This window comes from Lipophrys pholis (assembly GCF_963383615.2).
Source record: "Lipophrys pholis genome assembly, chromosome: 2".
Classification (NCBI taxonomy): Eukaryota; Metazoa; Chordata; class Actinopteri; order Blenniiformes; family Blenniidae; genus Lipophrys; species Lipophrys pholis.
This window is the reverse complement of record NC_137636.1, coordinates 18912105-18938158: the sequence shown is the minus strand read 5'-3', so window position 1 is coordinate 18938158 and position 26054 is coordinate 18912105. Positions and strand designations below refer to the sequence as shown.

The 26054-nt window shown below is 40.3% G+C and overlaps 1 protein-coding gene across 1 annotated transcript in view; it reads right to left on the bottom strand.

The window, feature by feature from the left end:
• Nucleotides 1-26054, bottom strand: part of smyd3 (SET and MYND domain containing 3) — a 77448-nt gene that overhangs the window by 48875 nt on the left and 2519 nt on the right. The window contains exons 2-5 of the mRNA XM_080458784.1: nt 11091-11154; nt 10324-10431; nt 9984-10041; nt 8960-9114 (exon numbers count right to left, since the gene is read on the bottom strand). Of these exons, the coding sequence (XP_080314910.1) occupies nt 8960-9114; nt 9984-10041; nt 10324-10431; nt 11091-11154 (385 nt within the window). The remainder of the gene's footprint in view (nt 1-8959; nt 9115-9983; nt 10042-10323; nt 10432-11090; nt 11155-26054) is intronic.

The window sequence follows — 26054 nt, the reverse complement described above, 5'->3', positions numbered from 1 at the left end:
TATTACATTTAAGTTGAAAAAACATAACACATGCTGAATAATTTAATACACAACCAGGAGTCTGACTGTAAAATGTTGAATTCCAGATGGTTTTGGCCTTTATGTCTGTAATCTGTTCAAGTTGAGGTGTCAAATGTGAATAAAATAATTGCCCACTAAAAACCCAATTTACTGTGACATCAGTGTTTGCAATCAAACAGGCAATGTGGTTCTTCATTTACTGATAGCATGAGGCTTTATTAAACAGCCGGCCTCTATTTGTCCTATGCGACGGAGCTAATAAAAGGATCATGAGGACAGGGGCTGATAACCCACAGGGCTGAGACATGATTAGCTCAACACAATAGTTGTAGAAGGTGTGTGAACAAAAGAGTAAAATGCCACCATGTCTCCAATTATGTTGTACACAGACAATACACAGACTGATTCAGAACATTTTTTCACTCGAGATTCAACACTGTATACCATGTGGAGGTGAGCCTGTTACACTGCACTGGTCATTTTGACTCACCAATTAGCGTCAAATGTTTCTGGACTGAGACAGGGAAAAAATCCAAATTGGATAAAGTTAAAGTGCTAACAGAACAGCGACAGACCCAAAAAGGAAAACCTCTATGATAACTACAAAGAGTGAGATGAAATATTTACAATTAAAAAGGAGACTGAATCATTTACATCATGCTCAATGATATTTAGAGAAAAACAGCCCCACAATGACAGCCCTCCATTAAAACAGAGCAGCATCAAACGCTTGGTAAAGGTCAGAGGAGCCTGCGTGGTCTCTTGTCCAAACACACATACAGTGCATATTACTCCGGCAGGTCTTTGGCAGGTTATCATGGTGGTGTGAAAGGCTAATGTGGGAGATAAACCTGTCTTAGAAACACTGCCACTTACATCTCTCTGGAGGACAATCACGAAATCATACAAAATGCCCAAACACCAACGCTTTAGTGTGCTATCATCCTTCATCCCTGTATGAAATCTGTCTGAACCACCAAATAACGGTAATTACAGTAAATGTTGGAGCGACAGAGGAGAGAGCAGAGAGTGTGTGAGGGATGATAAAGGAGACCAGAGCCAGATAGCGGCTGCAGAGCCAAAAGCTGCTCATTAAGCAAACCCCACCCCCAATTTGCACACTTACAATGCGCACATGGTCCATGCCTATCTTATGCAGCATGCTGTTGTTCAAATCACTTTGCTGCATTGATTGGCAGCATCCACATTTATTTCAAAGTTAGGAGATTTTCAGTCACACTAATCTCTTCTTGATTTCCACATACACATACTTGATTTCATCTCATTATTCCCACCAACTTACTATTTTCTTGGTTTTAAACATCTCATCTTCTTTTATTCATTGTAAGCTCTGTAAATTTCTCACTGTGCCTGTTTCCATTTTCCCTTTTTTGTTCAGGCCTGTCATTTTTTCCGTCATTCGTCCTCCTTGGCGTCTCTGCACCGTCTTCCCTTCACCTCTCCCTGGGAGCCCACACACACTGCCAATCTAAGTCAATTACACAAATGGTTTTCATTCAGTCTTCACATTATACTGTCTCTGACTGCATTCACGGTGGACTTAAAGTCATTACACTAAACTGTATGTGTGTGTGAGATTTTGCTGCGCCTAAGCTAATTAGGTAGCGCCTTTGGCACTGCCAGTGACAATGGTAGATCAGGAAAACGCTGGAGAGATAAAGCTGAACATTTGAAGGATTATTTCAATGACTTCATATGCGGTCACACACAGGCAAACACATGATGCAGAAACACAGAATAACATATTTTGGGTACAGCTGTGGCGTAGTTGGTGGAGTGGTTGTCTCTCAATCAGGTTGCAGGTTCGATTCCCCAGCTCTTCCTGCCCACATCTCAAAGTGTCTTTGAGACAAACCGCAAACCACTGAACCCAAAATTGCTCTCAAGGGATGGATTGAGTGTCTTGCAAGGCAGCCGCCTCTACCAGTAGGTAGTGTGGGAATGTGACTAATGTTGGAAAACGCTTTGAGGACTTCTCAAGCAGTGGGGAAGTGCTATATAAGTCAAATCCGTCTACCATTTATCATATTTTTGCATTTCCGACAATCACATTGTTTTTGTTTTGTGTCATTCTACATTTCCATACTTTTTATAACAAACAAACCGAAAAGAGTACCTCAAATGCAACCACTTGTCATTGTCCAAATTCTACTCAAATACATAAGCAAAAATGCTGAGGTAAAAGTATTCTAATAAATAACTAATAAAATGTATTTCTTTTATCCCCATTGTTCTACACTATCAGCAGCTGTCTATCAGTTTTATTAACATGCAAAAACAAAATTCAAATTCAAAGCACATTTCAGTTGCACATCAAATGTCTGGCTATTTGTTTTTGTAAACAAATGTGGATATAAAGCTTTTCTATGTAAAAAGAAAATATTGAATGAAGTGTGAGATGACAATGAATTCTGCGCAGACAATCCGTTGAAGTTTTTGCAAAACCGATTAACCCAAATTGCATGAATGGTTCAAGGATGATTTATCATCAACCAAAGAACAATCCATTACACTTTGGGAGAGAACAGGTCCTGGGTAGGTAAGATATTTACTCCATTGTAGACATGCTGGAGCTCCGATGTGAACCGCCCGTCTGGGCTGGAGCTGGTGTTAGCACACTGCTCACTCCGCTCCCCAACCCCCTTCTCCGGTCTCAGCAGCCAATCACATGCCAACTCACTCATTTCATATATTCATCTTTTCAAATCCGACTCCTCCCTGAGAGCTCCACTAGCTTTCAGCTGCCAACATGGGTCGTCATGCAAATTCTTGTAACTTGAGTATTTATTTTATTGTAAATTACAAAAGGGTAGCCCAGTAGTTTTTCAGTAGATTTATTTATATAAAAAATTTTAATTCTTCCAATTTTGGCAATTATGTTTGATCTCTAAAATGTACCTCTACCCTCTTCAATGGACATTTTCCTTCATTAGGTCATTTATTTATGTACTTTTTTTTTAAAGGTTATAGTTCAGTATTAGGTAAAGATCGTCACGTGTGAATGTTGGGAGAGAGAAAATCTTTCCATTTAATGAGTTATGCTTGTTAGTGACTGTCCACATCCCATTCAACTACTCAACACATGGAAATAAAGAAAAAAGAAAAGCCTCAGGAATAAATTACACCTACACACAAACAGGTATTACTCGCACACAAACACACATTTGTCTGTTGCCATAATTAGTCCTACACATGGATATACAGTATATAACACAGAGGCTGTATTTCATCATGCCAGCCAGTTAAACATACGGATTGTAATAACAAACAAAGAAATTATCATTAATACACATGGAAGGTTATACTACTCAAAAGAAGTTAGGCATATTGGGCTTTGGGGTGAAAGTTCAGGATGACCCTAAAATGCACTTTAACCGATACAGGTGAACTTACGTAATGTGACTTTCTCTAATCCTCTGAATGCACGTGTCCAACTGTTCAATGTTTCAGTACATTTTGCAAAAAGATACACATTGCAACAAAGATCCAGAGAGGCCGGAAGAGTCAGAAAGACATGGAAGTGAATTTCTCCATTGTCAACATCCCACACTGATGAATGCTTCATTGGGAACAGTGCACTCCAGGCACATTTAAGGGAGGTGAGAGGCACCCAAGTGTCACCTCAGACTATTGGAAACCGTTTACATCAACATGGTCTGCTTGCTAGATGGCCTGCAAGAGTACCTGACCGCACCACCAGCCACAGGCTCATTGTCTTGCATAGACCAGGGAGCATTTCCGATGGAGGAGGGACCATTGGGCCTCAGTTCCCTTCTTTGATGAAAGTCCCATTACAATTAGCTGAAATGATGGGCGCCAATGATGTTGGAGACTTCAAGGACAGCGCTATGTATCAGTCACTGTTGTTACCAGACGAGCCTTTGGTGGAGGTGGTGTTAGAGTGTGGACAGGTGTGTCGAGTCAATACAGAACTGCTCTACACTTTGCAAATTGGATAGTGACAAGCACATACCCCCTGAATAACATCATTAATCTCGTCATTGTGCCCCTGCATGAACAACACAGGCCTAATTGCATCTTCATGAACGACAATGGTCCAACTCATTGAGGTGGCATTATTGGGGAACGTGGTACGTCTAATGGAGCAGCTTGTACTTCCTCCAGACCTGAAACCAATTGAAAATCTATGGGCCGTGTGGAGGCTTGTAACTCCGTACCCAGAAACTCAATGACCTGAGGGCGGCCCTTCAAGGAAAGTGGGATGCCACGACTCAGCAGACAATAAGCCGAAGTTGTGAACAGCATGTGACGTCTTTGAGAAGCTGTAATTGATGCCTAAGAGTTCATGACAAGCTATTGAGACAGACAATTTTTACTGTGGTATATCCTCCACTGTTGTTAGCTTTTGTTTTTATTAAAGTACATGAGATGAGGAAGTGACATTGCATTCTTCTACTTAAATGTGCTACTTTGATGATATATTACCGTAGTATAAACTTTTACATTTTGTATAAATTTCACTCAAGAGCCAAATATCCCAAACATTTTGAGAGTACAACTACACAAGCCTCATTCTGGCTTCTGCAACTGAAGCCGAAACAGGTCTGGAAATGTATTGGCTCCACACTTTCACATGACATCAGGTGGTGTGTAGTGTATGTGAACATGTGTGTGCACTCGGTGATAAATCATCCCTCCATATCGGTAATAAACAATACAACATACTTTCCCAGGGAGAGTTGCATTTCATCCACTCTGTGTGTGTTTCCATCCCAAGGGCCCCAGTCACAGGCGCTTACACACAGAGCCATAAATACAGCTACTTCAGACCTTTTACCGAGCAGCGTATGAACTCCATGTTCCCATCCTTCTTTCACCTCCAATTCAGTTTTCTTATTGTCTCATTCTTTTTTTTTCTTGCATTACCCAAATTTCTGTTGCCATTCATTTTAATCTTCACTTTTTATTCTTTACTCCCAACTCTCTAATGCACATGCTTTGTCCTGGTATGGCGAGATTCAGCCCAGATGCCAAAAACCACTGCCAGAAAAGAAATGTGGCTCGAACGGAGCCTTGCTGTGCATGCTCAGGAATATTATTTCTCTCCAGGACTAATAAAGTATTTTATTTCAGACCGAAAAGAATTTGAAACTATAAAAGAACAAATAGAATATCTCTCTGGAGTGCCAGTAAGCACTGTGTCCTGTGTATGTTCAGTAGTTTATGCCACAGTCATGCTTTTCAGTTCCCCTACATAAAATATTCCACTTTTGTTTTAGAAATAGATAACTCTGCAAAATGCTTAAAATGCAGATCTGGTAATAGTTATCTTATCACACGCAGCTCATATAACAAAGCGTGCTTAGCATAAATATATGCACGAGCTTTCTACAGGGTGGATTTTATGAAACTGTATGTCATTATCTTAAAGTACATACTGAAAGGTTTTGCTGCAAGGGTCCCAACGTTATAAAAGAGTTTTAGAAGTTCTATAATTCAAACTTTTAAAATTCAAAAGCTTCAACTGGCCTGTGAGGTGCCTTTTCACAAGCCACATAAAAATCTTCTATCAAAAGCTACAGCATCAGAGACTTGGCCTCAGAGTGAATAAAGTAATGTCAGTAAAGGGCAGAAATGACATGAGGCAGCAGAGTGAATGAGTGAACGACACACACAGGAGCAGGTTGAGACGAGACGTTTTATGGGGTAACATGTCAGACATGCACGAAGTCTATGTGAGAAATAGGTCTCAGTGCAGTACTGACTGAGGGAGCGTAAACACGAGTTCACACACAAACTTGCAAGCTGAATAAACGAACACACGATCAGGATGCGCACACACACAACGCCAGACAAAAGCCCATATCGGAGAAAAAAACCCTACCCATGCAAGTATGACTGAAACAATCTTAATAAGTGCACACAAATGTAGGAGCAGCTCACTGGTGATGAAAAATATTAACCCCCACACACACACACACACACACACACACACACACACACACACACACACACACACACACACACACACACACACACACACACACACACACACACACACACACACACACACACACACACACACACACACACACACACACACACACACACAATCTAGAAACCACAACTTTTCCTATTTTCTGTCTGGAGTTTACATGCTGTATAAGACCTCATGAATGATACAGAGGTGCAGCATCTACTGAAACAGTCACTTCAGATAGTTCTGTACGTCTCTTGTTGCACGTTAGGGATGATCATCTCACATCAGCATGTCTGTGGCGCGGGTCAGCTGCTCTGTGATGACATTGGCTCCTGGATAGAAACCATCTCAGGCATCTACTGTACAATTCTTGTAGATCACAAGGCTGCACTCAGCACATGCAAACACACAACCTCACTGTTTCTCTCACTGTTTCTCTTGGGTGTCTTAAGAACAGTAATGATGCAGGAGTACTGCTTCACTATGTGTGTGTGTCAGTGGGCATACATGTGTGTGTTTGCGCAACACTATTAGTGCTGCACAGAGAGGTGCTATTAGCATAAAAAATGGTTTTATGGACGAAAACAAACCCACCCCCATCCCCACTCCACGAAACAAGAGTAGATTTCAAACACACACAAACACAAAGTGTAATGGCCTATTTTGTTAAGCACACTAAACACTCAAAGTACACAATAACAAACTCCTCATTTGTTATGTACTAAAACCATTAAAGTGGGAGACCACATGAGGGGGAGACAGGAAGGAACAATGGAAGGAGCTACAAGTACAGGAAGAATAATGAGGACAGAGTCAGCGGCCAAAATCTGAGGACAGACAGTAGTACAGAGGTAGAAATTACTAAGAGATGCATGGCCAGTTAAAGCAAATGAGAAAAATATTAAAGAGAGAAAAAGTGAATTGAGGGACCTCTTTGTACTGCAGATGTAGGGTTGTGGAGCATGCATTCACAGTGCCCCCTTTTGGTTGGCTTAGAAACATCACTGATAATAGAACCAACAAGTAAAAGTCTTATTTGTATTCAATTAGCAATTTTTCAGATTTAACTGTAGCTGACATCTTGAATTATGTCAATAAGTTACAGGGCAAAGGTGGCTGGAACGTCTGAATAGATGAGACACACCACAGTGTGCTGTTGGGTATTTCTCCATTACAGTATTAGATGTATAACACTGACGACACTGGCAGTTTTTGTGGTTTCCACGGCTGTTGGTACCTAAGGCATTAGGAAGTAGGACATCTTTATATTGGTGTGAACACAGTTTTGTTATATCTGAATGCCACCATTAGGACCTGTGGGAAATTACACAAATGTATACAGCACCTTGAAGTGTCTCAAAGTCTGAAACGCAAGGATTGTTTTTCTTCTTAACTGTGAGAGGAGGATAAAATAAATTCAGATCTTCACATTTTATTTCAAACTAATTAATGGTTTATCATTAAGGTATTTCCCTCAATAAGAATCTCTAAATTTAAAAAAAAAAATAAAAAATACTCTGCTGCTGCGACTCTCTGCCCCAGGGGAGACCCGACCTACACTTTGAACACAACCGCAATAGATGAATCGAGGTGCTCCAGCACAAATTGTTTCAGCTATGCTCCACTATCCCGAAGCTGAGCACTTAAGAGTACTTCAGATAGTAACGGTAAAAGACAGCTGTGCAGATTATCACACCATGTAAAGCATTCATCATGAAGAAAAAAAACATCACAGGTATGATTATGTGGTGTAACCTGCTGATGAACCTTGTTGATAACCGCATCAGACTAGATTATATAGTTGTATGACTTCCCCACATCGTGAGTTAATACCGCTAGCTTTTTAAACCTATGATGAATTCAAACTTTTATCAGATATGTTTATTCAGGGACTGCAGGCATGATACCTAATATTAAATAGAGATCGTCTGTTTTTATTGAACACTTTGAGCAGTGTTCTAAAAACTAAAGATGAGTTAACTCTACTCACATGTGACCTAACTAAAACAAGCTTTAGTGCTGTCCATTTGTGGGAATTAAAATGCACTAAACAACCAGGCTGAGACTGAAAAAAGGTTCCCAGTCCACTTCCAAATCAACTTTTGTGCTGTTCCATTAAAATATGTTTGAAATCTGAAAGCTGAACAGCCAAAAAGTACGTAAATGGACCAAACATAGGAAATAAAGGACTTCAGTCTCAGTTTATCATAACTGATATTCATAACGGAGAAATTTGTGAAATTCTGACCAGAATAATCCAACATTCATTGTGTTGCATTATATCCAAAAGTTCTACCACAGAATAATTGTCCCTTAAGATGTTCACCTTGTTTTGTTTAAATCTTTTGTCTGATGTTTAAAAAAATTAATAAATAAACATGTCAGTGCTTTAAAGTAACACTTTTTTTTTTGTCCAGACCAGAGAACCACAGCACAAGTTGAGTCGACACTGCCAAAGCAAACTAACCGGTTTTAGATGTATCTCTGCTTGAACACATGTGGTTACAATAAATGAGTCATTAAGCATCCATGTCTTGTAGTATTTGGCTCAATATTGCTCATCTGCAGCTTTTATGTTTGTTATATGGGAACGCTTTAACCTCATCATTACTCACGCATTCAATTACAGTGATGGGACAAACACACTGGTGTAAGAGTCACAAGCCAATGGGGAAGAAAGGGGCTACAAAATGCAGACCAACTCATTTGTGCACACTAAACAGTTTGCAGTTGAGATTCCAGTGAAGACAGCTGGCGTGTTTTAGGAGAGTCAGACCTGTAGTTGTTCTGGGAATACACAAACAGACGGATCTGATTACAGATGCTGGGAAAATCTCAGACATATGTTGGGGAAGAGCCAAGTGCCGGAAGGGATGCTCAAAACTGGAAACAGTTGTTTGTGTCTCTCACTCGCGTTCCTAGTTGGCTACCTACAAAAGTAAACATGTATAATATGTGTACATGTATGAAGCCAACCTTTGCGATGAGGCTGAGGAGGTCTTGGCAGGAAGGTGGCAGCGCTGTTTTCAATTCTTCCGTCAGGTTAGGTGCTTCTTGCAGTAGATAGAGCTCTAACATGGACGCCAGCTGAGAGAGACCCGCCTTCTTCTGCTCTGACATTGAATTCAAGTCTACAGAACAAAAACTTGAAATCAAACATCTCTGTGACTACAAAAATTACATCTATAACTAGAAATATCTGAAATATCTAATTATCACAAATCATCGGATGAGGAAGCTCATTTTGTCTGAAGAGATAAAAAAAATGCAAGTTTAAACAGATTAACGTCAAATGTGACTTTCAATGACCTTCCAAATGTTAACACAAAAAGTGGTGTAAAACGAGGGTGTGATTTGAGATGAAACCTTAGAGTAGGATCTTTCTGACAACATGTGCATGGATTATCAATATAAACAAAAAAAATGGAATAAGAGGATCCTAAAACAAATTAAAAGCACACATTTTGCAAACTGAATGTAGTGTAATCAAGACAAACTAAAATCTTAAAAAAAATAAATAAATAAGAGTGAGAGAGGTGTCCCAGTTGCAGGGTTATAATTAAAGGCACATCCATCATCCTCTAGCCTTGAATAGTGTTTTCTTTATTTCTTATGGATCCAAACAGCCATAAAACAACACAATCTATTAATGTGGATTTTCGCATGAAATCTGGCAACAAGAATTTCCTATTTAGTGAGAGTTTCATTCTCGGTGGTGGAGTTAGCAGCACTGCTTTATGGAATACTAAAATAAAAATGTTCTCAATTTTGTCTGGTTTGCTGGTGAAGTAACTTTAATGACAGAGAGAGAGAGAGAGAGAGAGAGAGAGAGAGAGAGAGAGAGAGAGATTTTAACCCACAGAATGTCTTGCATCACTTCATTTTAGGAGGTAGTACTGTATGTATTCACAAATCGTTGTATCACATAAAACCAAAGCGATGATTTAATGGTTAATTGCTGAACGGTGTTTAGGACCACACATACTCCAGCAGGACTTACGTGATTTGTGCTCCTCTATAGTGTAGAGCTCCTCACTGCTGCCCTGAGATGGACTCAACTACATGGAAGAAGAGAGGCGAGGCATCAGTTTTCTAGTTTCACTAAACACTGCATATCTTGTCTGCATTGTTCTGTTGGAGATTGTTGCAGTGAAGTGGGGCAGTGTTTATGCATCAGATTTCCTGAGAGCATTTGCAGGGTTTCATAGGCTATACACAGCATAACATCAGCATTTATGGCTTACAAAGGTATGCACAGAACAAAAATACAAGTAGCATTGTGTCTCTCTTTGTGTACATAATTTCGGTGAGATGAACGTTGAGATTGTCCAGACACATACCAAGGCAAAGATGAGACTTGCAGCCAGACGGACCGAGTCGGTGGGAACTCTGGGCAAGAGGCTCCGCAGACACTTACACTCTCTCTTATGGCCAGGCCACGCGTGTTTCTGCAGGAAAATGGCATTTCAGTCATGTTTTTATCACCTTAAGACAATTACACAGATTGATATTAATTTCCTGAATCCAGATTCATTTATCTTATTAATGTTGTTGTCTTTACCTAAAGTCGATGCTAAAGTTCATTTCAGTTTGCTGGTTCGTCTGCCTCGAGGAAGCTGCAGAACCCGCCAACTCTTAGGGAGGCAATTTCCCTTAATGCATTCAAGACTGTCTTAAAACACTTTGGTTGAGAGATGTCTGTAATTGTTTCAACATATATACAGTTGTTTTTGTGGATACATAAGCACATTTCCTTTTCATAGCATAATAGCAAAATTCTGTTTTTGTGAATTCTGCATGTTTTAGTGCCAGTCCAGGACGGTAACATAGAATGTAAATCTCAGTGTGATTTTTCCTGATATAATAATGCTAAACTAGTTAAAACATACAGAACTAACTATAACTGACACTTCAGACCAAATGACATTCATTCAGCTTTTATTGAAGGTTGTTATTTTAAAAAACAGAGCAGCAGATGCACAGGTTGCAACTGTGCCAACACACACACACACACACACACACACACACACACACACACACACACACACACACACACACACACACACACACACACACACACACACACACACACACACACACACAGTACCTGGCAAGTGACATTACAGTAGCGAGCCATCTTGCATTGGGAACATCTCAACAAGGTCTCGCGTCTAGACAGAAGACAGAGGGGAAAAATGAATAAAGAAGTTGTGTTAAATCTGCACAGATTGTCAACTCAACTGATACAAAGCGAGAAGTCTGTTACTTCAGCATTCACAGGAAGGGAGAAGATTCAAAGATTAGTCTTCTTCAAAAAGCCCTCTAGGCCACTGTAAAAATAACAAACACTTCTGATGAAATCTTCGTCTCAGTGAGCTGGAATGATACCAGGTCTTAAAATGTATAAAACCTCCTAAGACTCTTGGAAATGTTTAAAATGAAAAACACTCAGCTGCTCTACATACAGCGCTGCATAGAGTTTGTCTGCAGTGTAGCAAAACGCATCCTCAAACCCATCCAAGCATGCTTCTGTCATTGCTTTGACCTTTTCACGTGTAACAATCTCATTTTACCCTTTTCTATTTGTTGTGTTAAGCTGACTGTGTATATCCATTATCTAATTTTATCTACCAAGCTATCTCTGACTTGATTGTCATCTAAGGGCAATACATTAGGTTCAGTCTCCTGTCTGTCCCAGCCCGTTAGTATCACAGCACCTACATGTGTTTGAGCGACGGCGTGTGACAGCAGAGCATCCATGTGTGGTGTTTGTGTGTGTTTTGTGTGTTTGCGCGTTTCCTGCCTCCGAGGTCTGATGTGGTACTCCGAGCGATACTGCTGTCCTTTCCACTTTGTCTGTCAGTCTGATAACAAGCTGGCGCACGGCAGAGACCATTCTGCCTCATGCAGCCAATTACAGCCAAGAAAGAATGCATCATAGAAAGACACGCACACGCACATGCACACGCACACGCTAGTAACGCACATGTTTGGTCACAGGTCAATATGAGCCATACCCAACTATGATATAACAAGGTTTACTCACATTGTATTTTAGAGTATCAGAATGATAGAGAAAAGCACTGTTTTCATTGACTCTAGTTAGAACAAATGTGTTATTTTGGATGCGTAGAGTGTAAAGCTCTAGATATCCTGTGCACTCAACTGGTAGTTTGGAAGCATTGAACAGTTAAAGAGCCAGACTTTCCCCTTCGGAGTATATAACGACAGCACAACAACTAATTAGTAAACTCAGATTTGCCAAATTACTCAAAAGAGGAGTTCATTCTGCAAGAATGTTGTTTCATAAGAGCAGAAAGTAAACATGAGTGCCAAATGGAACATGCATCTTAGTAATTCAAAATATAATCATGTTTTGTTTTTTTTACCTATAAAAACAATTTTCTTAAGCAATTCTTTGAAAAATACTCTTTTTTTCATCACTTTTACTTTAGAGCAGTATAGCCAGTACAGAAGGATAATATTTCTGAATGAAGTAAAAATATTGTTAGAATCTGCAAAATCTTCAATAGACGGCTTTCATAGCCTCCACCCAGCTGCTCCTTTCTGGAAAATTCAATATTGATGACTGATTCTACAGTGACAGACAATTTAATGTAGTTATCAAAATCTGTCCAGTTAATACTTTATATTGAGTTATTATTTAAATTTTGCTCCAAAGGGCATGAATTATCACTCTAGCTGTGCTTAGAGCCATAATGTCATGGAGGGAAAAAGCAGCAGCTGTGTTACTTGCACTGATTTCAACTTGTCCACTTTATGACCAAACTGAAGCTCCGGAGATTCAACAGCACAGTTCACCATTTTTATGAGCGGATATGAAAGTCTAACATTAAATGTGTTGCACTAAATTAGTCTGATTAGTGATTAATATGAATGATCAACATGAGTCAACCATGCATTGACACTGCTTGTTGTGTAACAATGACAACAGTGATGGTGTATACTGGAGAGTTAAACAGTGCATGCTCTGCAGTTTTGTGTTTTACATGCAACCAGGGGTGGGCGTTCCTGGTCCTCGAGGGCCGCAGTCCTGCACGGTTTCTATGTGTCCTCACATCAAGACAGCTGACAGCAGTTACTGGCTCATTATCAAGCTTTCTGCAGAGCCTCGTCATGGCAACTCAGGTGTGTTTGAGCAGGGAGACATGAAAAACATGCAGGACTGCAGCCGTTGAGGACCAGGAATGCCCACCCCGGCCTGCAACAGTGCAGTGGATGGATCTGACAGGTGAGTGGGGCACATGATCAGCACATGCAGCATGGAGTTAATACCCTACATACTGTATGCGATATAAAGAAGCTTCATATTGTGCATTCACTTGCATATTATCTGTAGAATGTTTTTGTCGGACTATTAATCTCCAAAAAATAGTTAGGGTAAGTAGAGGAGCCAAAACTGATCGGGCATGAGCACATATACAACAATAACTTAAAAGTTATTGTGGTTCATCGTATGATGACAAACATTATTGAATAGTGTTCATTAAACCTTTGTAAACTCATAAAATCATCGATTCAATCCCAGACTGTGAACATGAGGTAATGGAGCATATATATGATGGATGAAGTCTGACTAAAGGCTGTAGCCGGTCAACATTAGCGACAGAAGTTAAGTGTTTCCTCTGAATGTTTGGTCTATCAGCATGTGACCAGACAGGACTGGTGTATTTGGCTCACGGCCCACTCGGGCTTGTACAAGTTTCAAAAACACTCATCTCTTTCCTGCTCTTTCCTTCTCGCTCTCAATACTTTTTTCATCCTCTCTCACCATAACTCTTATCTCCTTCTGCTTCCTCTTGTTATGGCACTGTGTCATATTTGAGATTACCATTCAAATCTGGAACCCAAAGGGGAATTTATAGGCTCTGGGGTGGAGGTTCATGAAAACACAGCTATTCTTATCATGTTGAGAACTAGCAGAAACAGGCATGCCACCCACAGTTAGAAAAGAAATGCTCAGTATTAAGAGTAGATAGGACCAGGTCAGACCCTAACGCAGCTAGAAAATAACTCACACACTAAGAGTTTGTTCACAGGAAGTCCATTCATCTTCCACGGATCAGACAGGAAGGCTGACGCTAGCCACAACCCCATTTTACGTCTATACTTTCTTCCTGTCGCTTAAATTTGGAGAACTCTAGAAAAATGTTGGCCCTTGGGAGGCAATTATTCATTCTCATGTTCAAGCACATTACAGTATAGGTCACTTTGATATCAGAGAGAGATGGATGTCCTCCGTTTGAAATAGGTTTGAAAATGACTTTCCAGTATAAAAGGAAACGTGTTCATCCACAGACATAGATTGGTGGGATTTATTGATATGCTTTATAAGCAAGGATTAATATATATGTATTACATGATCCAATAGATCATCTGTAGATAAAGTGAGTTTATCATTATATGAATTAAATTCTGTATGGTGGTGTAGTGGTTACTCTTGCTTCACAGCAAGAAAATTTGGTTTCATTATGGGCCAGCATCTTTTCAGTGGCGCTCTCCCTCGGCTTGCATGGATACCTGGCTTCAGTTCCTTCATATGACTGTCAGATTCTCTGTGTGATCTTCGTAATACCTTTACTAACTGTCAAGGGTAAATCCTTTTCTTTTTCTGGAGTCAGCTGGGATTGGCTCAAGCTCCCTGCAACTTTAAGAGTAATTTAACACTTCTTCCACTTTTAGATGGAGCCAGATGAGTTCCGGGGCTGAGCGATGAGCAGCAGGGTAAGTGCGAACACGATACTCACGATCTGGTGCCACTGAAAAAGCTGCAGCGAGACCACCTGGCAACCTGTGGTGGGGTAAATGCAGTGTGCAAGCAGCCAAACCAGGAGGGGCACAAACTACCATATTTACCCCAAAGGTTCCAGCCAAAAAGGCTTCTGTAGTCTGATGAGCTGTGCACGTTGGCTTTTTCTGAAAGTATACCGTCTATGATCAAACATTGTGAAGAAAAATGCAAACCACTTTGGCCAAAACCAGTACCAATACCCCATTCATTAATGATATAATAGCTTCATAATGCCTTGACCATCCACAACTCAACTCAAAACAACAAAAGACTTTTAGGGGATTATTTCAAGTAATGTCAAAATCCTGCAGTTTATCAAGCTGCACAAACTACATCATAATCAGCCATTCAAACATTTTTTGACCAGAGCAACAAAAACCTTTGTGTGCATGAATCATATGAACTGGGGCGGCATGGCTTGGTTGGTAGAGCGGTTCTCTCCTAATCGGAAGGTTGCCGGTTTGAATCCCATCTCTGCTTGCCTACATGCTGAAGTGTGCTTGGGCAAGACACTGAACCCCAAAACTGCCTGTGTTGAGTGTGTGAGTGAGTGGTTGGTGGTCATTGGAGGGGCTGATGGGGCAGTTTGGCAGCCTCGCCCAGGGGAGCTGTGGCTACATACGTAGTTTACCACCATCGAGTATGGAGTGAATGAATAATGCAACATAAGCACTTTCAGTTCCCAGAAAAAAAGCCCATGCATTATTATGAATTACAATGTATCAATTCTCCATTTTACCAAAATTAATGTTGTATTCACAATGAGATGAAAGACACTTGTTCATAACAAAAATAAAGATAACAATTTAATGTTGTTTATAGAACTTTGAAACCAATGTGTTTTCTTTTCAATTTCTCAAAATCCCATATGAGAAAAAAAAGCTTGGACTAAGACTAAGACTAAGAAAGATACTTGTAATCAATGTTAGTATTAACAGTATTAACATGCAACATCTGGAGAAGATGGATGCTGGATATGAAACAAAGACACAGAAACCTGGGCAGTGTTTGTTCAATACTGCGTATGCAGTTACAAAGCTGCAATAATGCACACTACAGCAACTGTTGTTATGGTGATTGCCTCCAGGCTGATAAGCTCTTAACACACACACACACACACACACACACAGACAGAGTCACAAAATCCAGGTATTCCAGCAGGACTGTAGAGGGTTTATCTTGGCTAAATGTGGCCGAGTATGTTCTTCTCTATGACGTGCTATCAGGCTTTTCAATGCTTGACTCACTCGACATGAGAGAACCGGAAAGAAGAAAATTAAATCTTAAGCACACAAGGGTGAGTAGAAAATGCGACAAATTAATGATGAGTGCCAGTAAAATCTCTCCAATACGATTAGGAAGCCATCAGAAATATTTTACTTTGACAACCTCCGTAACAACAACAAACATAACCACAACAGGGAGGCATTTCACATCTCAGAGGTCGGGAGTTCATTCGAATCTTCTTTCTACTGTGTGCCTACTGTTCTTCATACAGCAAGGTTTGGACTAAAGAAACACACCCACACACACTCTGTATGTTTCACACATTGTTTCATAATTCAAATCTAAAGAGACGACCCCACTTTGGCCTTGGGGCAGGAAGCAGTCTGAGGTCAGGCACATATACCGCTTTACGAAGTGCATATAGTTTCTTATTTAACATAGTCCACAAATAGATGTGCACAACAACAGAGCAAGAGGAATCAAAATAAAGAGAAGAGACAGCAGAAAGACCCTACAGAAATCAGTGAGATATAACCGTCCTCAGTCTTCATCGGTTCATTAGTGGCCAACTGTCTTGTTTAATAAAAATGACTCATTTTCAAGATTAAGATCCTCAAGCAGCACATCTCTCTCATCTTTAGCCATGTCCTCTTATTATGTTCCCTCTTTTCCTCCGTCACCCCCTTCCTTTCCCTATCTTTTCTTCTCATTGCCTCTTTTCTGCTCTTCTTCTCCCTCTGAGTCTCTGTCAGATGTTGTGTGAAGTGATAGTCTTCTGGATGGCAGGTCCATGGTTGGACTGCAGGCACAGTAGGAAAACTCATGAATAACATTAAATTGGTTTCATTAATAGCATGTGGAAGACTGAATTAATAGCACATCTTTTTTTCTCAGCACTCTTCATCTCTCCCTCTCAATGTCAGACTTCTTTTTAGTAGCTTGTGTCAATTTTATTATGGAAATATTCAGATTTTAAAAATTGCCAATTGAGGTAAAGCTATGCTTTCCGCCAGAAAATGCCAACCATTAACTAGTTTGTTACTCAAACACATAAGTGGATTACTCACTTAACATATTTTGTCACTAAGAATGACATTTAAAAATAAATAAATGAGAATAACATCAAATTAAAATCCAATCAACCAGTTTAAAATCCTACACAAACAAAGACCTGATCCAGCTGAAAATCAAATACATCAGAACTATCAGCACCATTTGTGATGCTTCATATTCATTTGGCACGAGAATCATATCTCCCTCTAGCTCTTTAAACATGTATTAAGTTTTTAACTCTGTTTTTGTTGATGATAAAGCGATTGGACACAATGCAATACACCAAACTGTACCCTGCACATGGCTAGAATGCAAAAATTATTTAGGCTCAGAATGCACATACCCATTTGTAATTGAAAAGAAGTTTGTACTATAATAAAATGTTTGAAGTAAGCAGATCCAAAGGATCTATGTGGTCACAATGTGGACTGTATGGTCAGTGGTTGTGGGAAAGACTGGAGATTAAGATTCTTCATTGCTTATTTTAATATATTTCTTTTATTTCTTTGTAAAGTTTATTGCATTTCTTTTATTTATTTCTAATGCTTTAATGGATTTTTTTATTTCTATGTAAAGCACTGTGAATTGCCTTGTGTTTGAATGGTGCTCTATAAATAAATTTGCCTTGCCTAATAAAGTAGGTTCAACAATTTTCTGGATGGATGGATGGATGGATGGATGGATGGATGGATGGATGGATGGATGGATGGATGGAGATCAGATTGAATTGGTCAGAGTCCAGGCAAAAAATAATAATAATAATAATTTTCAAGTCTGTAAATATTAACCACAAATCAATACTTTAGTAATTTTGATACTTAAAACTCACCCAACAGGGTCCCTCCGAAAAATATCTTTATATCTAACATTCTTGTCACTGTGTCAGGAAGGCATGTGGAGCGTAAGATGATAAATGACAGAAAAAATCTATTACCAACTAGTCAGTTTTCATAATGCAGAGCAGCAAGATATGTATGGAGGTAAGATTGGTGAAAAAGATTTGAGCACTTGTAAAAGTGGAATTTGTTGTTGTGTATCGTGATTTGTAGGATTTATTTTTTTTCTCTCCAGAAATACAACGCAACACTTACACATTCACACAGAAATCAGCCAATCTCAGATAAGCACCGCCTTTTTCACCATTGACTGAATGCACGGGTAGTTTTTCACCAGATACCTCAGTGGAAAGCCGCGATGCGTGATTTCTAGTTGAAGAAAACAGAATCTGTGACTCGTGGGGAAGAACTTCACATTGATACAGGTGCACAAAAATATTTTTCACCACATTCACTGCAACAATTGTAGGAAAAATGTGAGCGTGGGCTCACCACCCGCAGGAAAGGTTCTTAATCAGTGCAATGTGATCTGGGTGACGGTGCTCAGACTGCCACCCCCGCGACCCGGAAACGGATAAGCGGAAGAAAATGGATGGATGGATGGATGGATGGATGGATGGATGGATGGATGGACTTGTAAAATAGGATTTGTCCACCTGTAATTAAGAATTTGTGAATGTGTTGTATCTCTAGAGAGAAAACAAATCCTACAAGTGCACAACTCACGATACGCAACTACAAATGCGTAAACCTTTTTCACCAATAATACCCCCATAGATGTGGTATATAGTCATTTGAATGAGCTGATCATTTATGATGCATTTGTCAGCTTTGCATACGTACACAGACGAATCACTTCTGATCTTCAGCCGAATTACTAAATCTAGAGATCATATCCTCCCAACAATCTGACAATATAACAAAGGAAAGAACACAGCACCCTTTGTATAATTTCAGCATCAAAGAAAGGAATGGAATACAATGCCATCCTCTCAATGAGCTTTAGTGTATTCCTTAAAGTAATGAAGGTAGAATTGCAGTTTATAATGAATCCCATTGTGAAAGCAAAATAAGAAGAAAGTCACTGAAAGACTGAAATAATCCCATCACACATTATAAAGTACGCCTAGTAGGGGATGTGTCTGCCTACCTGTATTTATTGTTTTCTTCCTCCAAACATTCTGTTTTTATGACCTTGCAAATTAGACAATACTTAAGTTGCACAAATTGACAAGCACAAGCTGGCAAGAAGGTTTTTTTTTATCAAGATAAAAGCAAAATCCTGAACAAAGATGTTGATAAAATGGAAATGGATGGAGAAATAAAATAAGATTCTAAGTAGGAATACAAGCCAGAGCAGCACAAAAACAGTAAAGACATAGAAACTGTCACTCATCAGGAGTGGAAGTGACTGAAAGATGCTGTTTTTTTCCATTGATATGCAAGAGTGTATATCTGTGCACTCTCATGTGTATCTATGGTCAGTTCTGTTACATCTTTGCTATCAGACACCTAATTAGGCCTACCTCAGCAAATCTCAGAGGTGTGTGTGTGTGTGTGTGTGTGTGTGTGTGTAGCATGGTAATTAATTCCCTGTGAGTATTGGCTGCTGCACTGTATCCATGAGATTTTGTTTAATGTCCCTGTGTGTGTGTGTGTGTGTGTGTGTGTGTGTGTGTGTGTGTGTGTGTGTGTGTGTGTGTGTGTGTGTGTGTGTGTGTGTGTGTGTGTGTGTGTGTGTGTGTGTGTGTGTGTGTGTGTGTGTGTGTGTGTGTGTGTGTGTGTGTGTGTGTGTGCAGGCGTGTGTATGTTAATAATTAGTGGGGTTTTCGTTACTGTGTTGTCCAGTCGTGCCTCGGTGGCTAAGCTGAGTGGCCAGAACGATGTGATTCGTCTCACTCATGACAGGTACTGGTGCACCAGGGTGTCAACGTAAAAATAAAACCATTAACATAAATCCACCGCACAATACCAGCAGCCTGCTTATCAGAAATATAACTTCCCTTTTGTGTTTCAAAGGAGATGGCTGCTCGTCTGATAAATGTCTTGTTCCTGTTGCCAAGGCTGCTTGTGAACACAAAACACAACATGAAACATGTCCCACACAAAACTGCTTAACAAATTAGCTCTTCTACAGCAGGAAAAACAAACAATTCCAGCAAAAACTTTCTGTTTGTGAGCCTCGCTGCAGAAGACAATGAACATGGCTACATGAAAAAGGAGCACTGAGCAAACGGGCAACATTTGGTCAAGGGACACTACTGCCACCTACTGCTCCAGCCATGCTGAAGGCCGCACACGCACACGCGCACACACACACACACACACACACACACACACACACACACACACACACACACACACACACACACACACACACACACACACACACACACACACACACACACACACACACACACACACACACACACACACACACACACACACACACACACACACACACACAGCAGGCATCCATGGCACCACTGCAGGGACACAACAACATGGGAATTTACTGTAAACTGGTGACTGCTGTGTAGAGCACTGCTGCCAGAGTGTCTGTGTAGGAGAGACAACAGCTGCATGTCAGCCATCGGAGAGCCCTTGCTGTGTTTTTAATGGCTGTTTAGAGAATGATTCATTCAAACCTGGAGGGACTCAAATGGGACGAGTCTCCACATTTATCAAGGTGAAGAAAAAGCATGCACACGAACACAAAAAGCCTGAAGGGAATGTCAAGCCATGAAGAAAAACTTTGTTGTTGTTGTTGTTTTGAGCTGCTTAATCATTTTTGGGGAAAGAGTGTGTGTGTGTAAGTTGTTGTATTTGTTTTGTTGTTAAAGAATTAACAGTTTACGACAAATTATTTGCAGAACCCACAAAAGTCAAAACAGAAGCTATAAAACATAGGGCCATTTATATCGCATTTGAATTACAACTGTTTGTTTCTCTTAGAAAAATATGAAAAGTACTGCAAAACGTAATAAATAGTGCATTTTTGGAGTACACAGAGAATTAACCACGGAAAAGACATGCAGATGTTCTCCAAGCTAAATGCCTGACAGGTGAATTTCCAAAAGATCAGTATTTCAGTGCAAATGAAAAAATCCACACACCAACCCAAAACTTTGCCATGACGGCTCATGTCAGACAATGTGAAAGGGCCGACATTCACAAGCATACATCCATCTTATGGACTGTAGAAAGAAGCCAGAGTACCTGCCAAAAACCAACACGGGCACAAGGAGAACATGCAAACTACTCCACACCTGCGTCTCCTTTTTGTGAAGCAACAATGCTGACCCCGACACCACCACTCCTGTTCATAACCAACAACAGGATCAGTCACAAGCAACGGGAACTTGAATCTGATGCAAATGAGTTTAAGAAAAAAAAATTACATGTCAGTGAATTTATCTCGGATGTAATTTGAAAACTAGTCACACACACAGAGATTAAATTAAGGTTGTCCTTTTAGCATTCTGCCTTCAGGTTGGAGAGACATTAGTATTCACAAGTAACAGATGCACCGCCTATGATCAGTAGAATAATGTGAATCTACAGGGAGTCTTTTGCCTTTATTCAGATTTCTAATGAGAACCAACACACAAACACTTTCTGGAGAAAACGCACCCACTTCAATTAATTGTGTTGCGCAAAGCAAAAACTGTACCAGAAAAGAAAAAAAAAAGAATGCTCATCCTCTGGAGGCTCAGCATTTAATTTCTTTGAAGACATATAGTCCTCAGAAATGGATGTAAAAGCGATACACAGTCATACTTGCTAGATGAATACCAAGCATCACACACGGGGAGCTGAGCGTCATGAAACATCTTGGATTGTAAATGATACAGCTGTGTGTGTGTGTGTGTGTGTGTGTGTGTGTGTGTGTGTGTGTGTGTGTGTGTGTGTGTGTGTGTGTGTGTGTGTGTGTGTGTGTGTGTGTGTGTGTGTGTGTGTGTGTGTGTGTGTGTGTGTGTGTGTGTGTGTGTGTGTGAGAGAGAGAGACACCTGGGTATCCAGCTGAAGGAGATAGAGAACATAGGGGAGGAGCAGAGAGCAGAGAGGAACAGATGCAAACAAAATAGTCTGCAGTGGAAATGAAGCAGAGCAGAGAGAGGTGGGACTGACAACCATGTATCTGAAGGACGAGGCATGAGAAGATGACGGAGAAGGTGGAGTGAAACAGGAAAGAGGACGAAAGGAGGAAAAAAATCAGGAAGGATGAAAGTTGTTGGATTGGAAAGATGGCAAACAAAAGGGAGGAGAGAACAAAAAATAGAAGAAAAAAAACATGAGCAACCCCCCCCCCCCCCCCCCCCCCGTTTAATCTCCCTTTCCCCTGATTAATATAGTATGACAAATGAAAATAAATAAATACTTTTACTCTTCATTGTAACTATGACTGGGTCAGAACCAAGTGGTAAAGAGAATGAGAGGATTGATAGAAAGAAGGACTCAACGTGACACAAATGAAACAAAAATCCTACAGGTTTCCACAAGCCTCTCTATTCCGTCTGTGTGGTGCAAGATCATTTTAGAATTTAATACAAACAACAAAACATTAAAGCGAAGTTATGGCTCAGTGCTCTGGGGGACAAGTTCCACTGAAATCCACCTTATCCAAAGGTGGATAACTTTTCATATTCTATTAGCATTAATAAAGTTTTCTTTAACGGGTACCTTGCTTTTGTTTCATATATCTCTTTAAAACATACTGTACGAGCATAGCATTGGCAGAGTATTTGTTAAATGAAAGAAACAACTCTACACATGAGACAAAGCTCAAATCTACAATCACATCACAGGGACTCTTAAAAAAAAAAAAAAAGGAAATTTGAGAGTCCACTCTGAGTCGTGAAGGAACCGTCCTCAGTGGCCGTCCATCATATCCTCCATTCCTCTGGGGCTGACAATTCACTCCATCACTGTGTATTTACAATAACACAACAATCAATGACGAGCAGCGGTAAAAGGCTGTTATATAATCTTGTTACCAGGAGATTATTTGCTTGTTTAATAACTCGTGCACTGACAAAGAAAAAAAAAAAATGTTCACATCATCCTTGTACACAATAACAACATTACATATTTATACTGACTGATTGGAAAAGCCATGTCATGATTTGTTATTTAGTTCACTGCGCCAACAGACACCTCAAGCCTATAAAAAATAGATCAAAATCCTTTCAGACCTGTCAAGATTGTTTTTAATTTATCATTTTCTGTGAGACAACCCCGCTGAGACTTTCAATCAAAAGTTTCTCCTTATAAACATTAAGCGTTGTATTTGTTGTTCAGAAGCATGTATATAACTGTGTGTGTTTTCCGTGTGGTCTGAAGAGACACACTGAGTGAGAGATTGGTGTCAAATAGAAAGACTTCGGCTGACACACAAAACATATCTGAGCTCTTGTGGTCTGTCAAGCTCAAATGGAAAAACCCATCAAAGTGTGTACACAATGTGTTTTCTGTCCAACAGAGATTTTGTGTCTCTCCCACCTCCATCTTTCCATGGAACTTCCCTTTCTCTGCCTCACAGTTACAAACGGGTAAATCTGTGGCTGTCAGTCTTTCCAGCTCAAAGTATTTCCACACGTTGATGCAACTTTGAAATGAACCAAACTGAGACCGAATCAAGAACCAATGTGAGCGATCGAGTCGTGTGGTATGAACGACACACACTTTGAATTCAAATCTTTTTTGGGCCTCTTTGCACCTGTTGCTCCGGGGACATCACAACACTGGTTCAAGCTTTAAACTCTTTGTCCTGTTCTTCAAACAGTTCTTCAACAATGACTGCATTGATGCTCCCGTCAGAAAGCACTGCAGGCTGGAAAGATGACAACCATGAAGGCCAGAGCAAATGGTCGATGGGACAAACCAAAGCCACATCCAGGTGGTTGCCAAACTGCATGATCCAGAATATCAACTGCCTCAGCCAGAGATTATTAGAAATCACTTTCTTTCCAGCCATCTTTTGTTGCTCAGTCATTCAGGTCTGATGCTGAATGTGCCTGCTGCCATACGTATAGTTTCCATTGTAGATGGTGGGCCGCAACAGGAACCAGCTTGGGTACGATGGTCCGAAATGACATAAGTAAAGCGCAATGTGAATCACTGTCATCATATGCATGTTTATCATAGACAGTATTGTGATTTTCTGCAGTTTAACCAGCCACTCTTGCTAAGTTGCACCACAAACTACAGCTTTTACTCACCGTCTGCTGCAGTGAGCCTCCCTACTTCAATGATCTTACTACTAATTCACCTGCAGACTATAAACACAAGTCAGTATCTGCCGGAGCTTTCAGTGCTTTCATTGGCTCGGAGTTTATATTCTTTTTCTTTCTATTTATTAGCAAGCACGCAGCTGCATCTGAAATGCTGTTTCCCTTTGTAGTTGTCCTTTAAATTATGACAATTTAGGATCAAATCTATTTTGTTTGCCTTTGTTCCCCTATTATTTCCCCTTATTTCCCCTGCTTCCTGTGAGTTTAAGAACCTCTAACAGTTGTTTGTTAACCTCTGGACATTTGATCCTCCCGATTGTGTGTGTGTGTGTGTGTGTGTGTGTGTGTGTGTGTGTGTGTGTGTGTGTGTGTGTGTGTGTGTGTGTGTGTGTGTGTGTGTGTGTGTGTGTGTGTGTGTGTGTGTGTGTGTGTGTGTGTGTGTGTGTGTGTGTGTGTGTGTGTGTGTGTTTTCTCTCAGCAGTTATCACTCGTTGCTAACGTTCAGCTTCAAGGCCTGTAATTAACTCCAGCTTTGATGCCTACCCCCACCACCTGATCATTTCCTGCGCACAAACACACAAACATGAAGTTCATCTCTTGCAATGAGATACAGTCACACAAACTGCATATTTGCTGGCATTTTTCAAGACTGAAGTCACGCTGTGAGGCTAATTGTGTTTCTGTGAAATCAGGAAAACACACTTCTCATTTCTGAGACCAATCGCTGTGACTACCACTTTGTGCCCATGTACAAGCGTGTGTGGATGTGTGTGTGTACAAATTCTATGTTCTACAACTGTTGTTGTGAAACAGCTTACATATCCTTCACTAATGTCCAAATCAATAAAGGGTGATGAGTGTGGCCCACAGGCCGTGCCGATGTAGCCATTACTTCAGATCACAAAAACAAGTCGTCTGACCCATGGCCTATGTCTTATTGTACACCCACCATACACGCGCCAACCTTTTTGCCTCAAGCCTACAGAAAAATAATGGAGCTCACTGGAGAGACATTACCTCTGTAATTTTTATATTGATTTCTGTTGTTTTAACTTCATCTTTGCGCATGAATGGCAGTCTATATAGATATTGTACACATGTCAAGGTACAATGTTCAGGCATGTAGCCAGAGGGCTTAAGAGTGTGTGTGTGTGTGTGTGTGTGTGTGTGTGTGTGTGTGTGTGTGTGTGTGTGTGTGTGTGTGTGTGTGTGTGTGTGTGTGTGTGTGTGTGTGTGTGTGTGTGTGAGTGTGTGTGTGTGTGTGTGTGTGTGTGTGTGTGTGTGTGTGTGTGTGTGTGTGTGTTATTAAAACCTATCACAAAGTAAATATGCCCATACATCAGGATTACTGACTGTATTAAAGTAAACATCTCAACAAAAGCAACACTATACACCTTAAATGTCCACTGATGGCTAGTAACGGGATGGGTCGTAAATCACACTTCATGTTAGTAGATGGGCCACAAATCATACTGAAACATTAAAGCATAACTCAGATATTTGCTGTTTTATCACCAAATAAATCGCAATTATGAGTGGGACAGTCTGCATCTATCGCTAAACTTGCTGCTGCAAGGATTTAGAGTCAACGATCATGCGGGTGAAAAGTAGGACACTAAAAGATTGGGTAAGTCTGAACCAAGAGAGAAAGAAACAGAAACAGAAAATTTAAGCTTCAATCGTAGCTGTATTTGCAATCAATGACACGTTAATATGCTCCTTGACAGTTCAGCTACTGCCAGTTACAGTACCTGACCTGTTGAGACACTGCCTCCAGATCACCGACGCAGGAGCATTGAGGATATCTGACAGTAAATATGGATTACCTTTTTAGTAGTAGAAATAGTGGTAGTAGTAGTAGTAGTGTCTATTCAGCGTCTCCTAGTTGCCACAGCAAGTCATAGCAACTT